The sequence below is a fragment of the Engraulis encrasicolus genome, chromosome 11 (assembly GCF_034702125.1).
Source record: "Engraulis encrasicolus isolate BLACKSEA-1 chromosome 11, IST_EnEncr_1.0, whole genome shotgun sequence".
Lineage (NCBI taxonomy): Eukaryota > Metazoa > Chordata > Actinopteri > Clupeiformes > Engraulidae > Engraulis > Engraulis encrasicolus.
In genome coordinates, this window is record NC_085867.1 from 50886163 (window position 1) to 50912391 (window position 26229).

At 42.0% G+C, this 26229-nt stretch overlaps 2 protein-coding genes across 2 annotated transcripts in view; one reads left to right on the forward strand and one right to left on the reverse strand.

The window, feature by feature from the left end:
- The window catches only part of egfl7 (EGF-like-domain, multiple 7), a 26264-nt gene extending 25585 nt beyond the window's left edge, over nucleotides 1–679 (forward strand). The window contains exon 10 of the mRNA XM_063210875.1: nucleotides 1–679. This exon is cut by the window's left edge and continues 296 nt beyond it. The gene's annotated coding sequence lies outside the window, so the exon portion shown is untranslated.
- A 633-nt stretch (nucleotides 680–1312) lies between these two features.
- Nucleotides 1313–24574, reverse strand: agpat2 (1-acylglycerol-3-phosphate O-acyltransferase 2 (lysophosphatidic acid acyltransferase, beta)). The gene is made up of 6 exons (XM_063210876.1): nucleotides 23730–24574; nucleotides 16414–16547; nucleotides 10315–10490; nucleotides 8641–8736; nucleotides 5383–5455; nucleotides 1313–4806 (listed from the first exon to the last, which is right to left on the reverse strand). Exons 1-6 carry the CDS (start codon nucleotides 23903–23905, stop codon nucleotides 4634–4636), a joined length of 828 nt encoding a protein of 275 aa, XP_063066946.1. The 5' UTR covers nucleotides 23906–24574; the 3' UTR covers nucleotides 1313–4633.
- Between the last annotated feature and the right edge of the window lie 1655 nt (nucleotides 24575–26229).

Consider the following 26229-nt stretch of genomic DNA (forward strand, 5'->3'; position numbering starts at 1 on the left):
TATTACGTTAGTTGGATGCAGAAAGACCATGCACCATAAACATCACAGAGTCAATGTCAAATATCTTGTTGCTCAGCCCCCCTCCCAACAACTGTCATCATCATGTGCATTGGATCGCTCGGTCGCCGTAGCCTGTGGGAGATTTTAATCAGGTTTTCGTGGGCAATCGGGGAGCTGTTTCCAATATGCATGAGACTCCTAGAAACCTCTGGAAGGCTTTGGGGGATGTCAGCGCTCCCTTGCACACATATGGACCGTAAATGTCAGCTGCATCCAACAGATCATCTTTATGCTCCCTTTATGTCTTCCCACAACCCTCCTCAATGTCCATCACCCGCACCACATGTTCCGCACATACCATTCAATTCGCCTCAGCAGACATGTAAATACTGTAGTACATTTATGTACATGTATGTACATTTGACACTGATGTCACCTCATTCCTTTTTCGTTATCTCGTGCATAGTCAAATTCTTGTAACATGGTTTGTTCTTTTGATTCCTGTTTGCATTTATTTGTCTGTTGTTTCCGTGCTGCCGAGATGGCAAGAGTGTGTATTTAAGTTTTTTTTTTTTAATTTCTGTTTTTATTTTTAATGTTTTTAAATTATAGCTTTCCCCCGTACCCAGCTTCCCTTAGAATAGATTCAACGAAGCTGCTACTACAGACTAGTGTTCGACTTCCCTTCTATTTTTTTGAATCTTGCTTTTAAAATAAAATTTTGTTACATTTTTAAAAACCTGTTTTGGAGCTTGTTTTCCTTGTTGAGGGAATAAATACCAACTACAGACATCAAAGGCTAGACTAAATTCAAAGGGGTGCTAGGTGGGCAGACATTGAAATTAGAAGGGGAAAAAAAGAATTTCAGTTCATCTCCTTTATGTTCCAAAGTGTACCTCAGATTCATATCCCGTGTCCTTCAAGAACAACTTAAAGGGACTCTGTGTAAGATTTTTAGTTGTTTATTTCCAGAATTCATGCAAACCAATCACTAATGTTACCTTTTTCATGAATACTTACCACCACCATCAAATTCTAAGTATTCATAATGACTGGAAAAATTGCACTTTTCATACATGAAAAGGGGGATCTTCTCCACGATCAGCCATTTTGAATTTCCAAAAATAGCCATTTTAGCTGCAAAAATGACTACTTGGGCCACACTAGAAAATATTAGTTTATTACTTAGTAAACTTTCATGAAAATAACAAATTTGGCAATAGGCAACCCAGTTTCAATGAGCAGCATAGTTTCAGTACCTTTTTTGGCCATTTCCTGCACAGTGTACCTTTAAAATATAACCACACTAAAATCGGCTTGGTTTTTTATTTTCATTCATGTGTTCATGTGCATGTACAAACCTATAACCAGACACACACAGCTCACACACACATACATCTGACCACACACCAAGATCTGTACACCAGATACACAGACTTGTCACATTTTTGCCATTAACTTTTTTATTATCCATAATAAATCTAAAGCTTCCACCAGTGTACATTTTAATAGCTTTGGTGAAAAAAATATTTTATACACTTTGACACATCAATTTTATTTCCCTTTACAAATAATGTTCAATCCAAATTCTACGCTAAAAGTGCTTTGTTAATATATTTATATCAGGAGTTTACATATGAATGTAATACCTAATCTGTATACAGAGATGCCAATATGAATACCAAGGGATTTTGATTTTATAATTTAATTAGAATTTATTAGTATACAATGCACACTGCCACTTCACTCACAACCATAATGATAGACTTGGACACAGCCCCAGGAAGACAGCTTACATCCAGATAGCCTTAATTAAGGGGTACTTAAGAGCTTAAGGGTTTTCAGAAGTGAATTGAATTAACACTTACACCAGTTCATTCACAAATCCTCCACTGAAACTGAGCCAAGACCCAAACAACTCTTTGAAATTCGCTTTGCCTGTGAGATCGTACATGAAGCTTTGGAGAGCACGCATGGCATCGTTTGTGGAGGCCATATTTCAGTCAAGTAAAGGTGTGCAGTAAAACCACATGATGAGAAAGAGATAATCGAGCTGCATCTGAGCACTGGGGCGTACAGCACGAATGAGTTGCCATAGACACTTTTGAAGATGCCACAACATTCAACTTTTTTTTTAACCCTTTTAAAGTTCACAAATATACAATTTTCTTTAAAAAAAAAGAAGAAAAGAAACAAAAACAAAAAAAATGACATACATCCCCATGGAAAGAAGACAGGCCACAGGCCTCTGCCCCTCCTGAACAAATGGAGAACGCACCTTCCTGCAGGGCACAAGCACACCACACTACTGTACCGCCTACCATCACACACGGAGACCAAGAAAATGCACGCAGAAATTAAATTGCGTTATGACAAAATAGTTGGTGAATACCCAAGTATGAGGAAAAATGTTCTCTCAACAACACCACACACACATAGTAAAATACATTCTCACTCTGGTTTACACTCTCATCACACACAAATCAATATGCACACACAGATTTCATGAGATGTTGAGATACATTCTCGACAGTTTAAACAGACATGAGTGAAGCAAGCGGAGGAGGGACCGTGACGGAACCTCGTAGCGAAATGTTACCCATTAGAATTCTCAAGCACAACACGTTGAGCGAAATGAAGCAAAATGCCTGCATGCGCAAATTGAAATCTTGTAGGACGCGAGTTTGAAATGGGAGACCTTTAAAATGTAGATGAAGCAATCATCTAAATGAATGTAAAAATACTGTTGCCAGATGGCATTCATCGTTAATTTACATGCACATCATCTGGATTGGCTGATTACGTGAACAGCCTTGCGGTCTGCCTTATGCCACCATCTGGGACTGAACCCTCCTTTCATACACCCAAGTTTCTCCAGCAATCAACGCAGCTGTGGCGAAAAAGTGAAATCTTAGCAACGCACTTGCTCATCTAGAGGCAACTCAAGATCTCAGAACACGAAGCACTAATTTCTAAAAATAATGAAAGAAAAAAAAATAAACAGGTGAAGGGAAAAACAGGTGAGAAACCCAAGACCTCTTGGCCAATTAATAAGCTCTCAAAGCTTAGTGGCATCCTTGAACATCATAACTTAACCATTCTAATAATAGTAAACTGATTAAATTAACAACAAATAAAAACAAAAGCAATGGGAACACCTTGGCAAATCAGAACAAACACAAAAAAACAATAACAATAACAATAATTATAGTAATAAAATAAACAAGCACTCAAGCTTGAGATTTAAACTGGTTCTTTGTAGACTTCCATCTGGGAAGCTTTCAGTGTTAAGTGGAGCAGTGCACTTTCTTTGAAATAACCCTTTTTGACACTTTTTTGTTTTGTTTTTGTGAGTGAGGACTCACAGACATAAAAACACACAACTTCAAAGAAAAGCACATTTACGGAGATTGAGATCGAGACAGACAGAGAGAGATGGCATGTTGATGACACAGACACAAACCGTGTCTCACGTGACCACTTGAAGAGATTTGAGACATATCAAATTTGATGAGCGCAGTATATAAATATCTTTTACACTATCAATGTTCAACATTGGATATATGGTACAGCAGTTCAGAGAAGACAGAGATAGGAGCTACGAATGTGCATGTGGTTTCCACACTGAGATCAGTCTTGGAAGCCTTTCTTTCTTTCTTACTTTGCGTCTCAATGTGTGTGTGTCTTAGGATCTACGTGTGTGTGTGTGTGTGTGTGTGTGTGTGTGTGTGTGTGTGTGTGTGTGTGTGTGTGTGTGTGTGTGTGTGTGTGTGTGTACGCTCCTACTGTAAGGCGGAGGCTGGATCTCAACACAGTTGATGATGCTTCATCTGCAAGAAGATGTGAGCAGGTTGGCCAAAGCACAAATGAAAACAAAACAAAAAAAATACAAGAAATCAAAAAATACAACAACATCAACAGCAATAAAAAGAAAACAATAAAAAAATGTCAATAATAAAAAAGCACAACGTAAACTGCTGAAGCAGAGCAGTGGGCAGAAAGGCGGCACATGGCAGAGGAAGGCATGCAATACAGGGGCGTCTTCCGCCACTATCCCACAATTCAACAGGGCAACCTCAACCTGAATGGCGCCGTCACCCTTGGAGACCAACAGGAAGCAGAAATGTTTCTCACAGGAAGTTGGGCGGTAAGGGATTGGCTGCACCCTCCCAGCTCCCTCCCCCTTCTCTTCCATCCTCTTGTGTGGGAAGTGACATCATCTTCAACCCCTTCACCTCCCCTCCTATAGTCATGAAGAGTCCATGAAGCAACAGGATAGAGAGGCCAAGTTATTATATCTCTGAAGAACAAGAGTGTTTGTATATGTGTGTGTATGCAATATGCATGGGAGTGTGTTTGCATGTGTGTGTATGCAAAAGTGGGCACGATCCTGCGTCAAAGAAGACCAAAGAGAGATAGGACACCGAAAGCAATTTGGGGGTTACAGTCATTATTGTCACCATGACTATGGAAGTCAGGAAGTGGGGAGCCACTGTGGAAGTTTTGGCATGGCCAGGGCAGAGGGGCTGGCGGATGATGGCAGGGAAAGGAAGGGAGGGGAGGGTAGGGACTTGGCATGGAGGGAGAGATGTGTTTTTTTGGTAGGGTGGGTCGGAGGGGAATGGTGGAATGTTCAGTGGCGACTGGTCGGCCCGTTGCTCTGCGGTGTGGTTGCGGGGGGAGGGCCGGAGATGTCCAGGAAGACCGAGCGCATCAGGTCGTATGCTTGGTCGGTCAGCGCCGACACGTCGTCTGAGGTCATGCCCTTGGTCTCGATCTTGGGCAGGATCTTCAGTGTGATGGTGCCTGACGGAGTACACAAACAAATAGACAGATCTTACTCAACGAAAGACAAGAAACTGAGGCACTGCGGTTAAATAATTCGTACTTCTAAGGCAAAGAAGAGACAGACGCGTTTCGACCCTAGGGTCTTTGTAAAGGTTCAGTCACTCGATCAATGAACATCAGTCAATGATTGGTTGTACATGTCAACAGATCTTGTTGCAAGCAGTTGTTAATAGTTGTTAATAACAGGAATGTTTTTGTACTCAAATGGGAACAATGGACATATTCAAGATTATAATTCAAGAGTGTGAGCAAAACCCCCAAACAACGTTGCGTTCATACTGAACGCTTCTGAATCATTAGGAAGTTGTAAGCGGAAGAGCGAGCTGACATTATTTTTGAGTGAAACTGTGCGTTCTTTAAAAAATAATAATAACAGGTTCCAGTAATGCATTCCACAGGTGAACCGAGCCTTTTAAACTTTGTTCAATCATGTCAGATTGACTTCCAGTAAAGTCTGGAGCGATGGGGAAATGATTGTATTGATTACACTGATAGTGTTGCTACATGAGCAATACAAGTAAAGCAGATTCATACCAGACTTGAACTCCTTCTCCTTCCGCAGGTAGAAGTTGCTGTAGGAGGAGAAAACGATCGGTATGATGGGGGCCTGAAAGAGAGAGAGAGAAAGAGAGAGAGAGAAAAAGAAAGAGAAAGAGAAAGAGAAAGAGAGAGAGAGAGAGAGAGAGAGAGAGAGAGAGAGAGAGAGAGAGAGAGAGAGAGAGAGAGAGAGAAATTTGAGTAGTCTTATCAACCTCAGGCTGTTTTCATAGTGGTGTGTGTGTGTTTCATTTCTTCACAACATGGCAAGGACTGTCATGCCTGTCCTGCTTTGACTCCATGACACTTGACACGAATTTTCACAAACTCTCACACACACTCACACTCACACACACACACACACACACACACACACACACACACACACACACACACACACGCGCGCACACGCGCACACTTGAGTTTCTGATTAAATGTGTCAGTCTTGGATGACACACTGCAGGTCTGCTGTATTGGTAAATTCCCATCTGTTGTTGATTAATGTGGTCTGGATGCACCGTGGGCCATCCAGCAACCCAGCAGTCTCCACGGCCAGTCACATGATACAGCAAAGTTATCATGGGCACATTCATTTGAAATGTAATATGTACTGCTGTGAACTCATGGAGACAGATGTTCTGGGCTTCTGGCTCGTGTATATGTATACATTTGCCCCAATTATTTTTTATTCCTTTTTCTGTCAGAACCCTCAGACACACAAGCAAACAAACTACAACTCCCACGAGCCTTTGCTGCCATGCCTCATATATGGGAGTGTGGGGTGCAGACTGGCAGCCATCTTTCACTATTGACAGCTCAAGACAAATGAGTACCTCAGGACGGCACTGCGGCACAAGGCAGAGAGTACAGCCAGACAAAACAAGAAAGACCCAGTCTGAGGGATAAAAGGCAGTCAATGTGCACCCAAAACTGTGTGTGTGTGTGAGTGTGTAGTGTAGTGTAGTGTAGTGCACTTACAACCCTTTTGGCCAAAGTTTAGCTTTTGGAGGTGTTAGTGTTCAAGGCAAAGTCTTTACTCAGACAGACGGCGATTTCATCCCGGATTAGGTTTCAGCCTACTGTGCAGCATTCCAGCTGTGCCGGGCCAGCAGAGTTGGCTTACAGAGGGGCTCCCTCTAGTGGCCACGTCCGCTACGCAATGGGCAGCAATCACTATACTTTAGTTATCCGTGCTAGTGTGTGTGTGTGTGTGTGTGTGTGTATATGTGTATGTGTATGTGTATGTGTATGTGTAAACAGGGTTGGTCTTGGGCTAGGACTGTTGCAGGTTCCAGGTCCGTATGGCTGCAGTGCCCCTGAGCGACGTGCTGAACCTCAGAATTGCCCCAGGGACTATAGCCAATACCCTGTACCTAACAAACGCTAGGTGCTTTGGAAGGATATCAGCAGCATATTCTAAGGTACAAACCCCAACTCCGATGAAGTTGGGACGTTTGGTAAACAGTGAATAAAATTAAAATGCTATCATTTTCAAAACATTCAATCTATTCATTAGATGGAGAATAGTGAAAAGACAACATATTAAGTGTTAAAACTGAGAAAAAAGATTGTTTTGGGGGACATATGTACTCATTTCTATTTTGATAAATCCAACACGTCTCAAAAGAGTTGGGACGGGGACAATAAATGGCAGCAAATGTCGAGGAAGACTAAAAACAAAACAAAAGACAACACTTAACAGTTAAATACATTAACCGATGAGATGATTTTATATAAAAAACAGTGTTAATTCCTATCTTGGACATTATTTCACCAGCTTAAATGGTGGGTGTATTCCTTGTCATGTTTTGCAATGTTTTCCTTTCTGTAGTGCTTATAGTGTGACAGATCTTGACCAAAAACCCACCATTTTATCACCTGCTGGTCCTTATGATGGAGCCAAACTGTTAAAACATAGTAGAGAATGCAATTTGACCTTACTATGTGGCAATAATCGAAGATCTCCCTTCAGAATATAATGCATGAGTGGCTTTTCATGCTGTTTAAAACCCATTTATACCATTCAGCACTGTATTTAACTCTACAGATGAGTGAGAACATCTTAACCAATGCACTACTGCACCCACATGCCATCATGGAGGCTGACTTTTGAAGCTAGCACTAACACAAGTTGGATGGTCCATTTTCACTGTAGCACAGGATGTGCAATGCTCTATTATTGTCAAAAAGAATGGACTTCTACAACTTCTGCTGACTTCTGTAAGCAAAGGACAGTTTCCCATGTATTCTGGGTCTATTTCAAGTGAGCTCAGGTGCTTAGGAGAATGTTACACCCCTGTATCATTTTCATGCATTAAGCATTCTTAATATGGTCAATTTTCAATAGCTCTAATTCCTGGAGTGCTAGAGTGAGACTACAGCCAATATATATTTCATGATGTCATGAACCTATACAATGATTTTATTAACAAAAATATGTCTTATATACACTCAATCGTGCTAAATCAAAGGGAATTCAAAAATGTATGTAATAACTATGGTAATTATCCCCTTTGCATCTTTAATTCTGAGTGACTCAGCCTCTCTGTGATGATCTTATACCTGGACACCTATATTGTCCGTCAGTACAATTCATTTTGAAATGTTCTTCTTTGTTGTTTTATCTTATTTGGATGTTTACTAAATTTCACTGATCCCCGTCCCAACTCTTTCGAGACGTGTTGGATTTATCAAATTAGAAATGAGTACATATGTCCCCCAAAACAATATTTTTTCTCGGTTTTAACACTTAATATGTTGTCTTTTCACTATTCTCCATCTAATGAATAGATTGAATGTTTTGAAAATTATAGCATTTTGATTTTATTCACTGTTTAACAAACGTCCCAACTTCATCGGAGTTGGGGTTTGTAATTATAACTTATTGCAGTGTTTCTCAACCTGTTTTTAGGCGAGGCACCCTTTCAATTTATTAAAATTTTCAAGGCACCCCTAACCAACAAGCCGTAACATGGCACCGCATCCGATACCACACAAGCTTAGAAAAGTAACACATTTGGAGACGTCACACGACCTACGTTCGAAGCTGACTGGGGCGACCTATATTTACTTTAATGTGCGTAAATGGCAGATGAAAGATTCCACTGACTAGCATTAACTTATCAATTTAGGCAAATATGTATTATATTTCACAATTTATTCATCAGCCACGTTTCCGCGGCACCCCAGGGTGCCCCGGCACCCCTGTTGAGAAACACTGACTTAATGTAAATATGTGTGCCACGGACGTCTAACCTGTGCTTGCACGGCCAAGTGGAAGGCCCCCTTCTTAAAGGGCAGTAGGTCTCCCTTCTGGTTCCTCGTCCCTTCTGGAAACACCCACAGGCGGATCTGGAGGGGTCAGAACAGGGGAGGAGAGAGACAAATGTTGAGAAAAATGCTGGAGTTTAGTTGTGAGCAAATGCACTTGGTTGATGCAGTTTAAGAGATGGCTTATTCCTCAATTGAGGAGCTTCATTAGTTTCTGGTTGGTGTAAGAGGTAACACTAGTAGTTATAGATTTCTGTAGATCACGCACAAATCCACTTGGCAAGAGTCAGTCACATGTGGACGTAAGAAATCACAAGCCACACTTGTGCTCATATTATGTGCCTTCCACTTCAGTAGTTCACCATTTATGACATTCCCACACAGTGATTAGGAGATAAACTAGTACTACATCTGCAAAGGGGTGGTTGACGTTTAAGGGCGTAACGCAAAAAAAAAAGTTTTTCAAATTCCTGAAAAAAATGATGGATAAAAATAGAAAAAAAATATAGAAAAAAATAAAACACTTAGTGGTCTGTGGAATTTCACCTTATTTTTGCCATTTTTGGGAAAATGTGTCTTGCATCAACACATTGCATAGGCATGTCACACCACAGGGAATTCACTGCATTATGGACATTTTAATCTTTTTGTATTATACATCATGACTGACATCTGAGCTCATGCTAACTTGATAATGATATTGTGTTTATTAATGATATGTGTTTTCATTTATTAAAAAAACGTGTTTTCCTCCTATAAGAGCAGTCACACCACAGGACACCATAAAAACAACCTAAGCATGGCGTGACAGAAAGATTGCAATATGAAGACATATTAAGAGGTTAAGAGTCACCTTAAACTTCCACAGCACTCTCCAATAACTGAGGTACTGACTGGTTAGGAGCCAGTCTTTAAGACCCTTGTAGTTGGCCTGGCAGCTGCCCATTCACAAACATTGACATACATGTCACCCCACAGGACGCAATTTGTGTTACGAAATTGAACTTGTAGTTAATATTACTGTCTTGAGTTTTTTCACATTCACACATCTTAATATAAAGTTAATATTTATACAATCATGCCAAATGCTTCATACATTATTCAAAATGTTGTTGGTTAATTTATATATATATTATATTCTAGGCTTCATTAATGTTACAGTCACACCGCAGGATATTTGACGCATAAACCTTTACATAAATCTTAACAAAAATGTTTCTTCTCATCTAAGACTAATATGAAACATAATGTACCACATCTTCTTTCATTGACATATGTTTTTTTAAAGGAAAAATAACAGTTTTGTAGGTTTTTAACCAATGTTACGAAAAAACAAGGCGTCACGTCTCCCACCCAAAGACAGAATATGGGCAGGTTGCCTGTCATGCAAGACTGCAGGAATGGAGTCTATAAAGAGGCATACGTGTACACAGATAGGGAGGAGGTGGTACTAAAGCACCTCCCTCTTTTGCTTACTGGACAAAAAAATGCCCTTTTCGTCACAATGGACTGACATGATCATCTACAAATGCTTGACCACCAAAAGCATGTGACGATAATGCTCCAGTATAACATACAGTCTCTATAACCTAGTAAGGCAGCCGGAAGTTCCACATGCCCACAGTTCCACACGCCACTGTATTGCGGATGTGAATTCACCTTTTCGTCCAGCATGGTCTTGGCAGCGTCGGCCATGACGCTCTTGGCGTCGCTGGTCTTCTTGCGGTTGATGAAGACGATGCCCCCCAGCCAGCATACCAGGCCCACGGTGCCTGCATAGATCAGCTCCTTCTTGGCAATCATGGAGCAGCGGTCCGGCAGCACCTCCATCATGCCTGCAGGGGGAGACAGTGAGCACAGCAAGTTAGAGCAGCGTCTCCTAACCTTTTATGTCTCATGTACCCGCCAAGCACTATTTTGTCATACCCTGACTTCTCCCGCAATATAATAAATTTCATTTAACAGAGTCTAGATGATGCATACAACAATACACACATACGACACAAGACATACAGTATCCCCCCACCCTGTACTCCCCCCCCTGTAGCAGAGTCCTGCACGGGTCCATTTTTTCATACCCGGACCCACCCATGCCCGTGCAGTGCATTACCCACCCACCCGTAAACCCGTGGTAATTTCAAAGTTAAATCCGTACCCACCCGGACCCGTTAATATTCTACCCGTTACCCACCCGTGCCCGTGAAAAAATAGGCCTACTTCAAATCGAAAGTAGGCATGACGTGACTGATGTCATAACGGCTGCGGTGATATCAAAAATACCGTAGGTAAAATAGATAGATAAATCTAAATTAGGGATGTGCATTTGATTGATGGACTCCCACCGTCATCCCTTGAAAACATGTAGCCTAAATTCCGCCGACGTATCATAAAGAGTTCAATACTTATTTACAGTGGCCTTCCATCTACAGCACCGGCAGGGGGGAGCAATAGCTTGAAAATGCTGTCGAGTGTAGGCTACACCTCTGAACGTCCAGCAGCAGCACGTTCAGGAAGAGGGAGTCTGTGCATCCGTGATGAGAAATATTTCTCACTCCCTTCCCCTCCTTCCATTCTCGTGGCACGGCAAAGTAAACCCCACTGAACCGTTGTTCACTAGTTGGGCTGCATTAGAACTAGCTGACATTGTTGACAGACAGACCCGATTCGCACGGCTACAGGGGTGGCTTTTACTTCGGAAAAGTTTGTTATACAAATCCGAAGCAACGCCATATGACCCCAAAATAGTTGCAGATTATAGTGTAGTGAGCCAGATAAAATCGCTTCAGCTAAAGAGTACTCATAGTTTACTTCGCTTGTTAGCTTATCAGTATTAGTATTAGAGATATTGAAATAACCTGCCATTGTTGACGCTGACATTGGCAAAGTCTAGGCATTACAAGTAGCTTACCTTGCATAAGTTTACGCTGGCCAAATCAGACGCAAATTAATGTGACATTATTCCCGAACAGTTGCAGATGACAGTCCATGTTTACAAAACCATCACCAATTGCAGATTTACAGTGTCAACGATTTATTTATGAATGCCCAATGCCCATTCCTGAAATGCACGAGATGCGTGGCTTCTCCCTGGCTGTGTGTGTGTCGTGTCGGCGGGGGCGGGACGCTTTCAGACACACTCGTGTTGGAAATGAAAGATGAGCATCGTATCTAGAACTACCAGAGAAATTAGAATACAGGGGAGCTACTAGGTTAATTTAATGTAACCCTGCAGTAGTTTTCATTGGTGACATTCAAATATTTGTGCACATGGATCTAAATAGGCCTAGATAAATATCTATTTCTAAATAGATAAAAAAGAAAATAGCCTCCTAGTACTATGACCATTTTGATTGACGTGCTACCCGAGCTACCCACCCGTATTTTAACCTACCCGCCCGCATACCCACCCGTGAAATTTCAGAACGTTAAAACCCCGCCCGTTTGGGCAACTATTTACCCGTACCCGTGGGTACCCGTGGGTACCCGACCCGGTGCAGGACTCTGCCCTGTAGTGTGCTCACGTACCCCTAGTGGTACACCAAATACCCCTGGTTGGGAAACACTGAGTTAGGGGGACAGAGTGACTGTGGGATCACACATCACACCGTCAAAGTATGACGGTGGGCATGTCTGAGGGACTTGTAATGCCATCAGAGAATTTGATCCTGAGTTTGGAAAGTAAACACCCGGTCACAATTACATCAAACCAGCTCTAAAACATCTGATTCTAATGAGTACTAAAGACAAGTCAGCCAGGTACAGAGTGAGCTCAACTGGGTTGGAAGGAAAGTGCTGCAGGGTTTTTTTCTGAACTGGGTATTTGACACCTCCGCTTGCTGACAAAGTGGATCACACTACGCCATACAGAGAGAGAACCGAGTGACCCATCAAAAGTTAAATATTTTCCTTTTTGACAGAAGCATGGCATTCAATGCTACCCAAAGGATCCACAATGCAGTGCAGCAGCAAGTGATTTTACCCAATGTCAAGAATGTGGGGGAAAAAACGAAGAGGAATGTCTGTAGACATGGTTAACCCATTTAAGGAACTGAAGCTGTGAGGTTAAAAAAAACTACAAAAGCGAGAAACATCAATCCCATCTGTAAGTCTATTGAGATTTAGCGACTTGCCTGGTGTCAGAAAGACAGAAAGTCGTGGAGGGGAGTCAGAGAACTGAAAGTTGTAGCAAAGCCGATAAACACCAGAGTCAATAAACACCCGAGAACATTTCTGAATTAAATTTCTATTTTTACATTTAAAATTCTATTTTCAAGTTATACATCACATTTTGTTAGTTTAGTTTAGATTAGTTTAGTTTGAGTGTGTGTGTGTGTGTATGTGTGCTGTGTGTGTACTCTTAATTAATTAATTAAAAAAAAAAAAACTAACCCGTCTTTGCAACTGCACTTGTTGTTCTGTATATTTCCTGTGCACTTTGTATTTGCTTGTGATGTTGGATTGATTATGTCCTCTTTTGAAAGTCGCTTTGGTTATAAAGCGTCTGCCAAATGCAATGTAATGTAATGTAATGTTTCATAGCTCTGTTTAGAGGAGTCCTCTGATTTTGTCATGAGTGTCATGAACAAAGCAGAGTGTCAGGGGACAGCAAACGGAGTGAAATGATGTATCTGTTTACCTCTCTGTTGAGCTCTAAGTCAGCCATGGACGAAACCACAAAGAAATGGCCCAAACAGCCCACCGTGGCCATGTCCCCCTCTGTGGGTTACCGCAAACAGTTCTAACGGCTGCAGGCAGAGGTGGAGCACAGCTGACCTCCCATCTTCATAAAGTTTACACCCGACCTGACCCATAATGCACCTGGGGCCTGTGTTTAGCAAAGCTTATAAGCAGCTAGTGCACACGAAAAACCATGTCTTTGTATTGCTTTGGACAGATATACCCATCTTTTCAAAGCTTCAAAAATATCTTCATCAAATCAATGTAATATATATGCACACACACAGTAGAGAGAGAGAGAGAGAGAGAGAGAGAGAGAGAGAGAGAGAGAGAGAGAGAGAGAGAGAGAGAGAGAGAGAGAGAGAGAGAGAGGGAGAGAGGGAGGGAGAGAGGGTCAGAGTGCTAATATACAGCTTAAAGGAACAGACCACCCTTTTTTGATTTTCATATATGTGCAGTATTTCCAAGCATTATTTATGAATGTGCATATCATTTTCGTCTATGTGTTTGCATTGCCCCGTTTAACAGTATAGCCACATTAGGCATAGCAATGCAAGTCTATGGTACAAAATAAAATATCATCAAATGTACTTATAAACCACTTTAAAATTAATATAAAATTCACCAGAGTGTAAAACGGCAATTTAATTCCATCCAGTGACCACTTGTGGCTTGATGCTAAAGATACCAGTTACTTCCAGTGATTATGCTAAGCTATGCTAATAATTCTGATCCAATAAATCTAAGTACTGAAAACACTGAGACGAAAATGATATGCACATTCATGAATAATGTTGGAAAATACTGCAAATATGTGAAAATCAAAAAAGGGTGGTCTGTTCCTTTAAAGACATTTTAAGTATTCTGTAGTTTTCCTTGAGCATGTGCGAGCTTACATGTGTGTTTGTGTGTCTCTGTGTATACCTTAAAGTACACGGCAGTACAAAGAAAAACACATGGCCATAAAGGCATCTATAAAACAACCCATGCCTATGAAAAGACACCGCTACTTCTGTTTATTGTCCATTGCATTCAGAAGGCACCTTGGAAACCAAACCACAAATCAGGACAGAATCTGCAGCCACAAGAAACGTAGCTTTGTTTGTAATGGAAAAATAAGGAAATAATTTCCTGTGTGCATTGTGATCAAAGCACAGATCACTGCTTACAACTGGTTTCATGTTCTGCAGGCAGGAAGATCATTTAACCATGCTCCAAGCTTAGCACCCTGTGGAGTGTGCAGAGATGGGAAAAGTGCTGAAAATTTGCAATTACCCGGTAAGTAAAAGTATCTTGACTGAAGTCAAACACTACAAGTAAAATCTAAATTGCTCATTTAATCTAGCACGAGTAGAAGTTTACAAAATTATTTGTTTTAAACGCAATTTGAGAAAAAGTTCAGACATTTTCAATTGGTCTTCCTCCGTAGAATTTAGGGGTGGGTATTGGCAAGGGGTTCATTATTCAAGGGGTTCACATTCCACACTCAATGTTTTTTTTGTTTTTTGTTAAAAGGTAAAATAAATATATTATCATGAAAATAAGTATGGCGACACATTGAAAATGCACACCACTAGTAGAATTCAACATTTCCTTGAGAAAATCCCCTTCCATGACCTTCATCTCTGGCTCAGTGCCAGACACCATCCAATGCATTGATGCAAGATAGGCAGCCTAAACTAGTGAAAACACAGGGCAGAAGGCCTATGCAATGTCCTTTCATTTCAGGCAGTTTTTTTTTTTGCATTTCATTTATTTTCTTCATCTGATTTTACTCAGTACACAGTGCAGGTTCCAATGAAGTAAATAAAAACAGAAAAGAAAGATGTAAAAAGAACAGAAGATAAAAACAAAGGATAAATAAAAAAGAAAGAAATAAATGAAAGAAACGGCTTAAGAGCAGCATTCAGCAAAAGCAGACTGTGAGCGCAAGTTATGAGAGTGTCAGAGGAGGGAGAGTGATAAAGATGACAGGATAAGGGGCTGATAAGGACGAGAGTGTGAGAGAGCGAGCGACCAAGAGTGAGAGAGAGAGAGCAAGAGAGACAGAGAGAAAAACGAGAAAAGAGAGAAAGAGACAGAGTGTGCAGGTGAGAGGTCAGTGGTTGGGAAATGTGTTGTGGTTGTGACCTTCACTGTGATCAGAGAGAGTGGAAGAGTGCCATCACACCACATGTGCCACGCGGCAGCCACCTTCTCCAGACCTGGCACAGAGCCCAGCCACGTCTGTCAGCATCACCACTACCCCCCCCCCCCCAACCTCACACAACATCATTGTCATCACCCCATTAGCCATGTCATCACAGCTTGCTTGCTGACAAGAGGCAGATCTTTTTATTGTGGAAAAGCACACATGTGCACATACAGTACACACACACCCCTGTTGTTTTTTTTCTATGCTGCTCTCCAAGGCCGTATTGACATCACCAGTCACACAGGAGCCACCAGAGTTCTATGAATGACATTCTTGCAGACACTACAGCCGGTCTCACACCGAGCGATACTATGAAGGGTAGTCAAAGACAGTGTGAGTGCATGCTAGTGTGTGTGTGTGTGTGTGTGTGTGGTTGTCTACATCAGTGGTTCCCAACCTATGGGTCGGGACCCACCTTATGGGTCGCCAAAGATCAACACGGGGTCGCGGAGCCCTCTTGATTTTAAGGGGTTTCATTTTAAATATATATAGCCCATGTTGAATAAAAGACAAAGCATTTAACTAATAAATGCATAGAAGCAACAAATTGTAAGTGCTACATTAAACATTTATTCTATATTTGACCAAAGACAAATTGAGGAATAAAATAACTAAAATTAATTTTCCCAGAAAACAGAGGGCATTTTGTGACTCCGTGTCGCGTGGTTGGGTCACCAAAGCTTGCAATAGAATAATAAAAACATGGGTCCCTTAAGAAAGAGGTTGGGAACCACTGGTCTACATGGATGTGCATGTGTACCTGCATTTGTATGCAATTTCTCGTGTATGCTTTTGTGTGTGTGTGTGTGTGTGTGTGTGTGTGTGTGTGTGTGTGTGTGTGTGTGTGTGTGCATGTGTGTGCGCGCGTGTGTGTGTGCGGTTCTTACCCAGCACGTCCAAGGAGCTCTGGTGGTTGGAGATGATGACGTATGGCCCCTCGGTCTGGAGGTGCTCCCAGCCGCTCACGTCGTAACGCAGACCCAAAAAGTACTTCACATGCTGCACCAGGTTACGAATTATCCTACAAAAATGGTGCAAACACACACACACACACACACACACACACACACACACACACACACACACACACACACACACACACACACACACACACACACACACACACACGCACACACACACACCCTTTATAAATACTGCTGCTCAACCCAGCAATCACTGAACTTCAGTGAACACAAATGGTAATGCAAGAAAACACATAATCCTATTAAACAATGATCAGCCTAAGAGCACAAATTACACAATGAATGTTAGCCGATATCACACAAGTAGTGGCTGATAAGACTTTGAAGAGTTCTTCAGCGTCATATTGCTGATGATAACAAATGTAAACAGAGACAACCTTCTTCAGAGACATGCCCAACAGTCCACTTAAGGATGTCTGAGCGTGTGTGCATAAAATGATTCATATACAGTGACGGAGAACTGCTCTTCGTAGGGGCGTTAGGGGATACAGTTTTGAATGGCATGGCGTTACTGCATTATGAAAAGGCATCTTCCCCAGACACAGGCGAGGCGAGGCGAGGCGAGGGTGAGTCACACACTCTTAAAGTGTCCATGAGAAAGCACAAAGCACTCAAAGCCGGACAAAATGCCACTCTACACACAAAGGCAAAAAGCAAAATGCATGGTAATGATGGTATGGTCATAATTAATATGGTAATGGAAAATGTTATTTATTTGTGTGTCTCTTTGGCAGAAAGAGGCAGAGAGAGTTTGTGTGTGTGCGTGTGAGAGTGAGAGAGAGACCGAAAATCAGATGAGAGAAGCGAAAGGTTTAAGATGGAAGAAAGCAGAGGTAAGGAAGGGACGAAGGTGTGAAATAAACAAGGCCTACTCAGGGGTGAAAGAGTGGTAATCACTTTTGCTTGGTTGGTACTGCTGTTACTTAACAGCAGTCTTTCTCCTGTTAGTGAGCAGAGACAGCATGCTTGGCCATCTGTCTGGCCCCGCCGATCACACACTCACACATCTACTCTGAGGGATCACACAACACGCAGTGTGCTCGCTTAAAACACCATTATGGCGAAGGAAAAAAAAAACAGCACTCTTACGTCTGCTTCCTGTGTAAAACTGTCAATGACAAGAAGGCTGAATTGGAGTGTGCCTGCGTTACATAACAAACATGACAATAATCAAGGTCAATAAACCCCTGTAGTGTAGAGTGACATAAACATCATCCAATAACTCCCTAGAATTGTACATCTCAATATTAAGACATTTCACACCTTATTTTAGACATTTACTAATACATGCATATTACAAACATTTTCTTGATCGGATATTGAGTCACTTGGTCTAACCAGCCAGTTACTTGAAGGAGCCACTTATGTTGGAATGAATCTACATTCTTTTACTTTTGAAACCACCGTTCCACTTGCATAACCAGCTATGTTAGACCAAGTGACTCATTATCAGATTAAGAACATCTTGCTTGTATTGGCAAATGCCTAAAACAAAGTTCACAATTTCTTGTGAGTTATTGGGTGACATTTGAGTTCAATTAAGATTGAAAAAGGACAAAAAACACAAGCTTGTTGAAAAGTGTGGGACCATCAGTTGTGCCGTGTGCAGAAACGCTTCGAATTCGCTTTATTCTCTCTGGCTGTGACATTGACATAACGGCTCAGGTTTGACAGCCTGGGACATTCACAGATATGAACATTGCAAATAGTTTTCGCCAAACCACGTCATAGCTCATTACCATAATATTACTTTGAGTTTAATCCTGGAAAGTATCTCGCTCTGGTCGCTTCGCTCCTGGTGAATTCGATTTGGTTGCCAATCTTCCATAGAGAAATAATGACTTGGGTCACTCAGGTAGCGTAGGAGATTGGTCTACACATAGCTTTATACATTCATTCCGATATAAAGGACAGCATGGAAACGAGCGGAAATCTTCACCTGAGCTTAGCAACCCAACAACAGAATAGGGAGGGAGGGCAATACATATTATTAGACAAATGGAAGCTGGTGGTTTGTTGACAGATCCACCATGTCAACACCAGATGCGAAACCAGCTTTCAATCAATCTTTAGATAGTGCTTTAAATTAGGGCTGCATGATATCAGAAAAAAAATGTGACACTCCAGCATGCAATACCTCGATAACGATATTTAGAAATATAGCAGAGTGTTTTTCTTGTCATTAATTTGTCGGTCTGTGTAGGGGGCGTGGCTTTGGTCATGGCGGGCTTGTTGCGCATTTGTTGATATTCAGCTAGAGATTGGACTGCACAGAAATGTTTTACTTGTTAGCGATAATTAAGTCATTTTCGCAATATGCATATTGCCACTCTTGATATCGCGATTTCGATACATTTTCGATATATTGAGCAGCCCTACTTTAAATAGTTTAGACTGACCTCTCCCGAGAGAAAATTAACAAATGTTTATATATTACATCTTACTTTGTAATATAGTCAGGCGATAGCCAGGCTAGAATACAAGCAGAAAACCACATCCAGATACATGCACACACTGACATACGCATGCACACTTCCACACGCATACACTCCCTCTGATAAAGCTATACAACAACTAGGCCCATGAGACAAAATCAGCTGTCTGTTGCACCACCCGATCTACTCACAAAGTCCACATTGGCCAACACATAGATACAGAAAGTCTATAAAAAAGATAAGTGCTTTAGTAGTAATGTCAATGGCCTGTGTGTTGAATGTGGCTGCTGCAGCACACACGCCATACACTGCAGAATTATTAGGCAAACAAGTTTTTTGACATATGTTGACATATTTGACATATATTGTTCATATTGTCTTTTTATGCATATTTTCCAACAGCAAGTCAAGTCAAGTCAGCTTTTATTGTCACTTTCTTCATATGCACAAGACATACAAGGAAAAATGAAATTACGTTTTCTCTCTATACCATGCCAGAACAAGACAACCTGTATGAACATGAAAACTTATTGGATTTAAGCATTCCAGATAATGCATATTTGTATAATAAGATGGGGTGTGGTTGAAGGAGCCCAACATCCTTTATCAGGTGTGCATAATCATTGAGCAACTTTGTTTTCTTCTGGGAAAAAATGGGCCACAAAATAGATATAACAAACTCTGAAAAGTCTATAAACAATGCCCCGATATAGGGTATTGGGCTCCTTCAATCACACCGTCTCTCCTATTATACAAATATGCATGACCTGGAATGTTTGAATCCAATAGGTGTTCATGTCCATAAAGGGTGGAGGTGGAAAATATGCATAAAATGGACGATATGGTCAAAAAAACACAGAGATGATGACACTCACTCTCTCTCATACTGTCTCTCTCTCATACTGTCTCTCTCTCATACTGTATCTCTCGCACACACACACACACACACACACACACACACACACACACACACACACACACACACACACACACACACACACACACACACACACACACACACACACACACACACACACACTACACTACACTACACTACACTACTCAGCTGGGAAAGAAGGCAGAGGACATAACAGGCTTTATTGAGTTGGCCAGGCTGTGTGTGCCGCGTTACTCAATTAGTGAATTAGTCTGAAAGAGGGCACTTCTGTGGGACCCTCATGCAGTCAAATGCACTATATATCCAAACAGTGAGCATTGTGCCATGCATGTGTGACTTGCTGGCTGACACGCTCTCTTCACTTCACCCATGACCCTCTCACTGTGTGGGGATGTGAAAGAGACTCGATAATGCTGGATCTGTGCTGAGCGCTGATATGTGCAGAAGGCCATGTGCACGCTGTGCGTGTGTGTGTGAATGGGCTGGTCTGTTGCTTTACAGGAACAGTTAACATGCACAGCAAAGAACAATTCAGGCTTTATGCAGGGCCCGTCCGTTAAGCAAGCACAGCAGGTATTCAATTCATTAGGGTTAGGCGCTCGTTAAAATCTTTGATGGCAATACTCTTCAAGCCAACAGAAAAGGCAAAGGGGAATAGAAAACAAGAGCTGAGACATAAGGACAGCACATGCGACGTAGAGCCATCAACATAACAGTTTAGCTGTAAATATCTGTTCGTCTTGGAACTTGAGGGACCTTTTCCTTCAGTTGAGGGATGAAACGCCTTTCAAACTCAGAGAAGTCGTCCTGTTCTACGTTATCTGCTTGGTTAACATATCAGTTTCATCCACAGAGCCTTGCTGCCACTTAGACAGACATGCACACAGTCCATTTATGGTTCCAATTCCTCTAGATTGGTTTTGAAATATCCCATGAACCGAACCACCTCATCACTCCCATTCACATTGATGACAACTATCGATAATGCCATCAATCATTCATTATCTGGTTCTATCCGAGTTGGCTTAGCCCATCCATGACAAATATCTTCATGCAACATTTCATTGCATTGTGCAACACAACTGACTGGACAAGTGAATCAGCCTGCTGGCATGGTACACAAGTTGGTCAAAGTGTACTTTGAGCAGACCACACATCGTTGATGAAGCAAATTCACACAGCCATCTGCCCGGTTGGCTGGCCGTCATCCGGAACATTCCGCTGTGTCACAGGTCACCCTGGACCAGGACACTACCCAACCCGGTCAGATCACAGCTCAGCTCAGCTCTCTTTCTCTCTGCCTCTCCTTTCCTCCTTCCTTCACTCAACTCACTTTCCCTCAGACAAAGAAAGCAACCAGCTCAGGTTCAGGAGTGCCACACGCCTCTCTCCTCCTATTCCTCCTCATATCCTTCGTCCTTCAGAGATGATGTCTGCCTACCTGATAGGATTCCCTTCCTATCAAGCTCCTAGGCCAAGCGAGCATGATTTAAGTGCAGACTGTAAGCCAATGTGGATACCAAGTTAAGACTATGGGACTACTGTAAAGGAACAACACAGCAGCATTGGCCTGTGTATGGGTTACATCTGATTTACCCACTACTGTAGTTACTTCACTCTTACACAGCAAGCAGCAAACACATTTCCCAGTCAAATCTAGTTTTAAAAAGACCAGTATTACACAGTGCATTTCCCCTCAGCACATGGACCATCTAAATTCCCTCAGACACTTCTAGAAGATATCCTGTTTTTTACCCTGTGAGACCAAAGGCAATTTTCATGCTTGCATGATAATAAAGTATAATCTAATCTAAGTGAAAAAGTGAAAGAAAGTGAAAGCCCATTGGGAAACTCCAACTCCCATTGTCATTGTGACAGCACTCCACAGCACACAAGTGAACACTGCACACTGCACACAATGAAATTGCATTTATGCCTCACCCGTGCAAGGGGGCAGCCCTCAGTGGCGCCCCATGGGGAGCAGTGCGGTGGGACGGTACCATGCTCAGGGTACCTCAGTCATGGAGGAGGATGGGGGAGAGCACTGGTTGATTACTCCCCCCACCAACCTGGGGGGGTTGGGAGTCGAACCGGCAACCTCTGGGATGCAAGTCTGACGCCCTAACCGCTCACCCATGACTGCCCTAATCTAATCTAATTTCGCAACCATCCCTTCGTTTCCTCACTTGTGAAGTTGCCTCAACCCGTTGTGAAATTTTACATTGATTTATACTGTAGAGAAGAAACTGCAAGAGAACACCAATCGGCAGACATTGGACACTGATCACCGCAGTCGTAAATGACCGTAACAAAATCAGATCACTACTGTTCGAGTGACCACAGTACACACTGACAGTCCATTCACAGAATGGCCGGGGTCGCAGTGGCACTTTGCTCTAGGAATTGCGTTGAGCGAGCTGGGAGGGTGGCCTGACCCACTAAACAGGTGGTTTAAAATATCAAACCTCATCATCCCATGGAGTGGAATTCTAATAATGACTAAAAATGGACTTCTGGCCTACTTGCCAAACATCACCCAACATTGCAGTTAATTGCCACAGGATAACGACTTGGATTACACATTGTTCCAACCCGAATTCATTTCACATATGAAAACATTGAGGCAATGCACGAGTATGACAGTTCTCGAGTCAAAGTCACAACTGAAGCTCGCCTTTCGTTACACACACATATGCGAGAATGCAAGTTAATAGCATTATTACATTTTAAAAATGTGTTGGTCGTTAATTTAATGTAAAATGATCCCTTCAGTTGTCTGGCTCATTTGTCGTACGAGAAATGTAACATTTGAACACGCTCGTGCCATGGTGCAGGTCCATGTTTGGTATCCTGATTGGAATGGATAAGACAAAACGCATGTTGTCATGTTTATATCTTGTGTGCACTTCACCCTGTAGATGTGCAGGGTAAGTTCTGGAATGTAACAGAACAAATCACTGAATAATTAACAGCAGGGCTGCCCAATTTTTAGCACACAACTCTGATAAGGGGTGGATCTTGTCATCAGTTGTAAATGGTGAACTAGGTTGATATCGAATAGGGTTTCTGCACCAGTTGAACATGTTGGCCAGCTAACCAGTTAGAACTATCATTTATCAACACAAACACACGCGAATGACTAGCTGGTCTCCATGATATGCAGGAGGAAGAATGGTTTGAATCGATGGGCCAATTGTTCAAATCTTGCTTTATCAGTCGTCTGTCTTGCCGTGGTTCCTTGTTGTCTCGTCGACATAAGCTAATCAAAGTACACCTCGTTTTACCTCAGGCTGATTTATGTTCATTTGACACACCATAGACCCCACACCGAAGATTAGCCAAATGCATTGGCTAACGGCAGTCTTGGGGGTAAAATGTGGATGAAACCTATTTTCAGATACAAATTTTATGGGTTTAAAAGAACCCCCGACAGAGCCATTTTGCTTATTCTCACAAACACCATAGGCCTGAAGCACTGTCTGAGTCAAGGAAGGATAACTGACTAGCAATGTGCTAAAGAAGACTCTTTCCCCCTGGCAAACGCACATCTGTCTGGTGAAGGATGCTTCACATTCCGTCACAAACCCAAACCGCATTGTTCCTGTGAGGCATTTCAAATTGCTCTTGTGCTAAATGTGTTGTGGTACTACTGAAAAAGTCGACAATTTTAAATGGCTTATAGGACAATGGTTCGATAGATGTCATGCTTATTAATATAGCTAGTCAACAACTAGGATGTGACATGCTTCACAACGTACAGCCATGCTAGCATCTTGCTAACAAATTAGAGCGTACTGGTGGCTAGCCAGATGTAGTTGCCCAGCAAAAAGCTAGCATTTAGCATGTTGTGTTATTTTTGACAAGGCAAGGCAATGGCGACAACTTACCTCATATTATCAATATCCCTTCCGCCACTTTTCAAGATGGAGAGTGGTATTGCAACCGTGGCCAGTAGCATCATGTAAGCCACGTAGAAGCACTTTTTAAAATAAAAAACAAACGTGCTGCTGGTCCATAGTAAAGCTGGGACCACCAGCAGCAGGACCAACCACAGCGCATCCATAGCTAGCGACGACTCTCACAGCTACTGGAAGGAGGGTACAGCGGTGGCTAGTTGGCTAGCTACTCTACGAGCGCAGGCGTGACCAACTCTACCACCGTTCCAGATGACATTAGCAGAACTTCCGAAACAACCCCAGCGCGAATTCTACACGTCAACTCCCCTGTCTGCTGAAAAATGCACAATAGTTGTCCTGTCAGGTCGAATCTAGGAGACACCAGCTTGACAAGCCAAAGGGGCCTCTCAAGGAACTGTCTTCCTCCGCCGTGGTCCGTCGACTCTAGGTTCCCCCACCACCTTTCTCGGCTGTGAATTGCCCTCGCTTGCTTTTCACCGAGAGATCTCCACAGCATAGATCTACATGATTGTGTTTGCTTCCGATTGTGATCAAACCTCAGTTGTATGGTTGAACTAGGGGTACTTTTTTGCTCACTCCACCAGTCCTTTTCCCACAATGGACACGGAAGGCGCCAAACGCTCTGTTTCATTCTAGAATCTTTGATTGAGGATCCGTAACCGTGAAACTTCCAAATTGTTAAAAAGTATCATGTGCGACAATGTAGCTTCTAGTGACTGATAAGCTCTGCCTTTGTTTTGATCTCATACTCGTCAGTCAGACAAAGTGATCACAGTAATCTCATTTACACATTATGCAAACATGTGCAAGGCACATTCATTTTTGTGTGTGCATAAAACGGTCCGCTTCCTTGCACTATAGCAGTGATTCTCAAAGTGTGGTCCGGGGACCACTAGTGGTCCGCGACAGAGCTCAGGTGGTCCTCAAAGGGATTTCTACTTTTCCAAGATAAGCAAGCTGAAGGCTATATTTGTAACATTATTACAAAGCCAAACATGTCTGAAATCATATTTTTACCACAATAAGGCATGTAAATGTGAATAAAAAGTAAGTGATCTGCATCAAAAACTAACAGTGTCGAATAGTACCCGCCGTCAACTGTCAATTCAGTTAATAGGTGGCCCCTGAACATTTTTTGGGGGACAAAATGGTCCCCGGTCTGAAAAAGTTTGAGAATCACTGCACTATAGCAACAGTTTGCACTGGCTCTGCAAATTGCAGCCTACCATTGCATGCACAACAGTATCTCTTGCCATTCGTGAAATCCTTACGAAAAAAAAAAACACAGAACAAATCAACTGTACTGATTTGTTTTCTTTACTTTTTTGCACATTTGTCACACTGCAACTGAAATCATCAATGTAAACTTTAAACAATGATAACCCAAGTAAACACAAAATGCAGTTTTTCTGTGATTATTTAACTTAATTTAATCTAATTTCATTTGCCATCCAAACCTGCATGAGCTTGTGTGAAAAAGTTATTGCCCCCCTCGTTAAATGAGGAGCCTATTTGTGATTAATCATATAGGCCCACTCATATTTTGGATAACTAGGATAGGTCCTAGCCAATGATACAGTAGACGTCCTTGGCCCCAGCCTATATTTCACAGCTGCCCTGGCTGGCACCAGACCTTTCAAATCAAGAGATAATGTGAATAAAAACTGTTTGGCAATGTATAAAAACAATTTACGGTTTCAGACTGTAAAAGGTTACACTACAACGCCATTTCTAAATCATGGACATCTGAAAACCACGATGAGAGCCATTATTCACAAATGGTGAAAGCATGGTGCTGTGGTGAACATTTCTAACAGCGGCTGTCACACTAAAATGGTCAAACGAAGACTGTGACGGTGGATCCAAGAGTTCCGAAAGGAACACAGAACAATATCTTACCAACTGGTGTTGTTAATTACCTCATCAAAGTGTTCATGACTCAACCTTAGGACAGAGACAAGGCAAACATTGCATGCATGTCAGATCTCTAAGGCCAAAGCCACCTCTGTCAAGGACATCAAGGCTTGTCTCAAATATGCTAAACATGTTGACAATGAATAAAAAGCGTCTGAGAAAACATTCTGTGTACGGATGAAAAACAAGTTTTTGAAAGGAGATCCTCCTTTCACATCTGGTGTGAAATGATCATTGCATTTGATGTACAAAGAATCAGGTCAAACGTGAAACATGGTGGGAGTTTCATGCTTTGGGGCGGTTTTGCTGCCTCAGGACATGGATATGCTGTGTCACAATGACAATGAGAGTTGGAGTTTCCCAGTTGGGATTTCACTGTCACTAAATAGTTGAGATATAAAATTAATCTAATGTGACACTCAGCAATGTTTTAGTATGTCTCCATGAAAAATCTGTTTTCAGCATCTTCTTGAGCAATAGGCTATAGCCTAATGCAGCCACACAACACATGAGGCGTGCGGTCCTGGTGACGATTAGAGGAAGGAGAAGTTAATGA